The sequence below is a fragment of the Gekko japonicus genome, unplaced genomic scaffold (genome assembly GCF_001447785.1).
Source record: "Gekko japonicus isolate JY-2015 unplaced genomic scaffold, Gekko_japonicus_V1.1 scaffold1410, whole genome shotgun sequence".
Classification (NCBI taxonomy): Eukaryota; Metazoa; Chordata; class Lepidosauria; order Squamata; family Gekkonidae; genus Gekko; species Gekko japonicus.
Genome location: NW_015168693.1, coordinates 144,502 through 150,394, shown reverse-complemented (window position 1 = coordinate 150,394; position 5,893 = coordinate 144,502). Strand labels below are relative to the sequence as shown.

Below are 5,893 nucleotides of genomic sequence, written 5' to 3'. Positions count from 1 at the left end.
TTCAGTAACCAATACTGACTTCAATTTATAACTATTCTTTTTGGTCAAGCCCGTAAGTTAACATTAACTTATTTAAAATACCTATATTCTGCTTTTCTCCCAATCAAATTCTGAGAACAGCTACAACCTGAAATCACCAGTTCTAGTGTATCACATTTGAGAGAAGGACCACTTTTGAGCAAGTGGTTGCAGGAATGGATATGTATGCAGATTTAACTGCAGAGCTTTGTTGATGAACAGTTCATTGAAACTGTGTCTATGACATCACCAGGCCCATGGGCAAAAAAGAAAAACCTGCCACTGAGACATTATGGGTTTTAGGGAGATTTCAGTTGAAACATGGCCCATCTCCAGAATGCTAGTGAAATCATCAAAGTTTACTTTAATATTCAATGGTCATTATGAGAAGAGTGAGCCATAAAAAAATTGTAATTTATTATACAGCCATGATTAACTATTTGTTTTTTCCTGTAGCACTGCACATAGTTTAAAGTGAGTTGAAGCTCAAACAGATAAATCACCTACAAACAAGTATATGAATAGGTCCAAGTCAAAATTTCACAGCTCTATTTTCCTAGTTAGTGTTCACCACAATAAATGAAAATATTTCCAGAAGTTACTTTATCCTGTTTTTAAGCTTTGCTAACTTAATTGCATCCAGATTTTAATATATCCACATATATATATATTAAAAATTCTCAAATCATTTACTGCTACATTATAAATAGCATATCAACAATTATGACATAGAAAATATTTAACAAACTGCTTGATCTAGGGAAAAATAAAATCATCTTGCATACTAAATATGACAAAAATAAGAATGTATATTAGGATTCTAAATGGATGCTAAAGGTATACTAATATGTCACGAGTGCTACACATTCTCGGTTCTTAGGCTGTTTCACAAATGACTTTTAAAAATTTACTGTATCTATGGAAAGGAGGTAAAATCTACATTGACCAGAATATCCATTCAATTCAAAAATGGTTTTATATTGCTTTGTATACCATACTAACAACATTCACAAGAGATGCATTCCAGACAAAAAGCTTTGTTTGCATCACTTGTGAAAATGCCTTTAGTGTTTGTTCCCCAGGTTTCTGATCTGCTTGGTTAATTACATCGTAAAAGGTATCTAACAAGCATCTGCTCCCCTTTTGTGGAGTATGGTTTAGGCTGGTCCTCTTGCTGTAGGGACAGTCTTTTTGAAGCTTTAAGTATCTGAAAAAATAAGGGGAAATCTAAATTAGAGGACCAACCAAGATACAAATTATTTTAGAAGTAATCTCTAAGAATATTATGCAACTTTGTAACAGTATTTAAATGGGTAGAAACTTTTTATTAGAACCAGAATAATTAATCACAAAGTTGCTATCTATGGAAGAAGGAAGGACAGGCTTTTTTGTGTTAAACCTGAACAAGAAATTGAAATTTATTTCATAAACATACATACGGACAATACACACACTAGATAAAAGCCAACTGTTATAATGGCTGGTATGTGTGGAAGAAGAATATCCATATCAGCGGAGGTTAGACCACCCAGTGATTAGGGTAAAGGACAGGTTTTCCCTTCACTGTAACAGTGCCCAAGTGCAATGTGTCCAATGTTCCCTCACAGAAGAAAATGGCACCCATTCATATATTTTTTTTGGGGGGGGAGGGAATGAGTGCACATGGAAAGCAGGGGTAAACCTGCTTTTGAGAATGGAGCCTTGTCTGTCTACCCAGACCTGACACTTCATTCACATACCCCCAAATTAGATTCTGTTTCTTGGACATGCTATAGTATAAGGAAATGGTTAGAGAAAAGGATGCATGTGTCTGCATATGTGTGTGTATAAAATTATAAGCATAAAATAATGAAGGGAAAAGTTACACTGAAAATTAAATAATGAGCCACTACCAACCATTTATCAACAATATACTGATATACTTTAAAAACAAAGCTTGAGAAATAATGATAGTCAACTAATAAAAATGCTAATTAAGAAGTGCTTTTAGCATTGTCTCCCTTTCCCCCTACCATGTAAACAATTTCCAGAGAGCCAACTGTGTTAGACAGCTGTATCAACATTAAACAGGAAACTGGAGTCTAGTACACCTTACTGAAGACTAACAATTGCAGCACAAAGTTTTGTGAGTCAAAGCTCACTCAGATGCATTCAATGCTCCCTATAAGCTGTGGAGTCTTGTGAGCAAAGATTCTACTTAGTGAGCTACTGGCATTAAAGTTGTGAGTGAGCGATTTGGCTACTGCATAAATTAGTTTGCTCTGGAGCCATCCTTCCTGAGCTAAGACAAAAATATGTGAGTCAAAAATATGTGAGGCTAAAAAACTGTGAGCGAGCTCACACTAACTCAGCTAGCGGGAACACTGGATGCATCTCACTTCTTCTCTTCCTGCATCTCAGGAAACAAGCTCTGACAAACAAGCTGAAAACAAACAGCATATGTTTTCATAACATATGCTGGAATAAACTGTTAGTCTTTAAAGTACTACTGGACTCCTGCTTAATTATATTAAATTTTGTCTCTGAGAAAGTGGTGACTATTAAGCAAAAAGTGGAAACAGTGAAAGAATAGAGACCAAAACAGAACCAAACAGTAGGTTGATCAAGCCTCAACTGTCATTACAACATATGTGATCCATCAGGTTGTAAGCATAAGAGCAGGGAAGAGGCTGATGCTAACCAGAAACAGTAGACATGCAACAATAGCTCCTGTTTCCCAGAACTAGACTTCAGAGATTGTACCAAGCTTTAACAACAGAAACAATGAGAATATGAACAACCTCATTCCCTGGGCTGTGAAAAAGAAAGGAATGAAACCTAGAACTCCATGTGCCAATCAAGGGTCAAAGGAAAATGTGCCTTATTAACATGTGGCCTACAGCAACCCACATCAAAAATCAGGCACGTCCACAACAGCTGGAGCCATAAAGAGGACAGTATAAACTGTGTCACAGAATGACTGGGAGGCATTTAGCTTACTGGAACACACCTAGTTGCAACACTGGCTTGAAAGGAAGAGTTTCCAAGACCTATAGACATGTACCATATGTAGCGGTTTGCAATGGCAAACCACACCCAAGATATATACACAATTCTGGCTGTCACTCTCCCCCTCCCCAGCATCATTTTAGTAAATAGTTTGTCTAGGAAATCATTAAATGATATGAGCATGATTCTGTGCTCCACAATCTGTGTGCTGCAAGATATTTCACATCCTTTTCTTTTTTAAAAGAACCCTGTATTTAAAAACATAATCTGAAGTATTTTCAGCTGAGTACCATTCAGAGTCAAGCTTACTTCTCTGCCATGATGATTAAAATGTGAGAGTGGAACTTGTCTTCTGCTTATATTACTATGTAAAATACTATTATAAACAACAAGTGGATATTGTTTGCCTCATTTCTCCTTTCTTCCCCTTGCTTTGCTGAAAAATGTAAAACTATCCTGAGGGCACTATAAGTATTAGCATTATTCACACGTAAAAAGCAAAATGAATTACAGGGTGATTTGAACTACTTCCCCACTGTACTGTGAAAAATTTAAAGCACATACATACACAAATTTAGTGAATATAATTCTTGTTAACTAAGGATGTAGGTTTACCATGTGAATAACATTAGATTTTTAAGGGTTTATTTAAAATAATTAATACTAACACAGACAACTGACCACAAGCTAACTACTCATTGCATTAGAACAAAGTTTGAGTCCAGTGGCACTTTTAAGACCAAAAAAGTTTTATTCAAGGTATGAGCTTTCGTGTGCATGCACACTTCCTCAAATACATTGAAATGGAAGTTAACAGTCCATACATATAGACAGATGGTGAACAGCAAATTAGCATACAACACAATGAAAATGTTTTAAAAGAAGCAAAGACCAAACAGGAATAACAAGCTAAGTTTATATGGTCACCATTTGTTTGGATTTAATTATGGGGGAAAACACAGTGGATCACATAAATATGTCAAAATAGGAGACTACTGTGTAAATGTATTCTTCTTAATTGTTGAAGGCTAAGAGTAAATAATTGAAATCCTCTAAGTAACAAAGTAAATAACTAAATAAGGCAAATAACTAACTAAATAAATAAATAAATAACTGAGATCCTCATTGCAGTGTTCTTCTTGCCTGCTTTCCTTAATACACTCAGCCATTTTCAGATGTGAGCAACCACTTTACATATGGCTAAAGTCTCACTTAGACTCTACTGTTGATGTTTCAGAGCTAAATAGGCAAGCCACTCAAACAGAATTGAACTGAAATACTGAACGAGCACTGTAATAAGCCTGTTATAGAAGGCCAATTGAAGAAGAAGAAGAAGAAGAAGAGGAGGAGGAGGAGGAAGAGTAGTAGTAGTAGTAGTAGTTGGTTTTTATACCCCGCTGTTCGCTACCCAAAGGAGTCTCAGAGCAGCTTATAATTGCCTTCCCTTCCTGTCCCCACAATAGACACCCTGTGAGATAGGTGGGGCTTAGAGAGCTCTGGGAGAACTGTGACTGACCCCAGGTTATGCAGCTGGCTTCATGTGGGGAGTGGGGATTGGGAATCAAAGCTAGTTCTCCAGATCAGAGTCCCACCACTCTTAACCACTACACAACACTGGCTCTCAAAGGACATAGGAGTCTTGCAACAAGCCTGCCTAGAAGAAAATCATCTACATCCCTCATTTGTTTTAAAATTCAAAGTCAGTAATTTCCCCTAGCTGTCTTAAAAATAATATTTGTTATTTCCTGTCCACTCTACTACATGTCTAGAGATGTGTATATATTGTAGCATTCACATTGCTTATGCATGACTAACAGCCTGTCTGGCTCTAAACCTATTTGTGCTTGCTCACAAACCAAGATGCATAACGACTTATTTAGCTATTTCTGAATCCAAGTCCTCTTATACCACCCTAAAAGTCTCTACATGTTCATATATCAAGATGGGTAGCCATGTTAGTCTGTCTGTAGAAGAAGCAAAGAGCAAGAGTCCAGTAGCACTTTAAAGACTAACAAAATATGTGGCAGGGTATGAGCTTTCATGAGTCACTGCTCCAAAACCTCATGCCCTGCCACAAATTTTGTTAGTCTTTAAGGTGCCACTTGACTCTTGCTCTTTTCTACTTCTACATGTTCATGTCAGGCTACTCTTGTTTCTGACTCCGTGCATGTTCGGTAATCCCTTTTTTTCATTGTGTTCTCTCTTCTGGCTCCAGAAATTTTTCTGCAAATGCAGCAGCTGAGACCATCATAAGACCAAGGCTTTTTGCCAATACAAATCCAAATAGCACTGCTAATGTGCTGAGTAAGTGGCAGAGAGCACCAACAACCACAACACTAGATAGATCTGTCCTTTGGAGTCAACTGCTGTGAAGGCTGGGGTTTTTAGTGACACTACAGTGATAAGAAGTTTGACCAGCATAGTTTCTATCCCACCCTGCACCTGACAAACTGAATTCAAGTGACTTCTAAATGTGGTTAGTTAAGTACATGTGAGGGAATTTACCAAAGCTTAATTAGTGTTGCTGCCAGCTACAGTTATTTTTTATATAACGTTTTTATTGCATTTTATCACCTACATCCTAAAGGGAAAGGAATAGGGGGTAAACACTATATCTGAAACAAAAGATAAGGCAAGGATCGTGATCTAAATGTTACAATGTATATATAAGAATCCTACAATAATAACAAAGATCAATTTATCAAAATTCAGGTTAACGCTGGCTTAATCTTAATACTAGTCTCTGGTGTTTTATAATCACTTATATCCTGTTGAAATATCCATTTATCTTATATGTTTCTTCTTCTTGTACTTCAGATTCGTTTTAGGTATTTTAGGTGCAGCTTCCCCCTTCTCCGAGTCTGAGGTATCCGGTGTACTGCTAGAG

General features: G+C 36.8%; 1 protein-coding gene across 1 annotated transcript in view; it reads right to left on the bottom strand.

The window, feature by feature from the left end:
* Nucleotides 1-772: 772 nt before the first annotated feature.
* LOC107114047 overlaps nt 773-5,893 on the bottom strand; it is a 45,530-nt gene continuing 40,409 nt past the window's right edge. The window contains exon 17 of the mRNA XM_015415467.1: nt 773-1,225. Coding sequence (XP_015270953.1) covers nt 1,218-1,225 — 8 coding nt within the window. The 3' untranslated portion in view covers nt 773-1,217. The remainder of the gene's footprint in view (nt 1,226-5,893) is intronic.